Raw genomic sequence first — 592 nt, forward strand, 5'->3', positions numbered from 1 at the left:
TTTTTTTTCAGTATTTTTCCAGTGGCATGGCACTTCTGTATACAGTAGCATATCTATGTCTTTATGATTTCCTGTTTTTAATGAAACTAGGCTGCACTGGGATGACAGGGACCGAGGGAGAGGAATGCAGCACATTCCAGAGTTTTAAAAACATCAGAAATATTTGCATAATGTTTTCTCAAACATGCTGTCCACACCCCTGTGGGACTGTAAGGCACATATAGAGAAATCACGAATGTAAATTGTTTTATTACTGCGGTCTAGTACAACTACTACATGTAACACAAATATCCTGACAGCTGTGTGGTTTATGAATGCTGTCTCACCACAGACACAGGCAGTGGTCCTCCGGTGGGACTCTCCTCCGTCCTACGGCTGAAGATGAACAGACTAGAGATCTCCAGACACTCATTGTGCAGGTTCCTCAACTGCAGGTGTCTGTAGCCTGGAATAATCAACAGAAAGCAAATTAAATAAATCAGACAATGTTTTACTCATCAGTAAATGGTCAAATGGAGTAATCTCAAGCTAAATTAATAATATGATGTATATTTTCTATACAATATACAACATGTATATATATATATATATA

The 592-nt window shown here is 38.0% G+C and overlaps 1 protein-coding gene across 1 annotated transcript in view; it reads right to left on the minus strand.

Annotated features, from left to right (window-relative positions):
- plce1 (phospholipase C, epsilon 1) overlaps positions 1-592 on the minus strand; it is a 98,801-nt gene that overhangs the window by 2,379 nt on the left and 95,830 nt on the right. The window contains exon 27 of the mRNA XM_016240709.1: positions 327-445. Within this exon, the coding sequence (XP_016096195.1) occupies positions 327-445 (119 nt within the window). The remainder of the gene's footprint in view (positions 1-326; positions 446-592) is intronic.

This window comes from Sinocyclocheilus grahami, unplaced genomic scaffold, assembly GCF_001515645.1.
Source record: "Sinocyclocheilus grahami isolate Dianchi unplaced genomic scaffold, SAMN03320097.WGS_v1.1 scaffold599.1, whole genome shotgun sequence".
NCBI classification, from domain to species: Eukaryota; Metazoa; Chordata; class Actinopteri; order Cypriniformes; family Cyprinidae; genus Sinocyclocheilus; species Sinocyclocheilus grahami.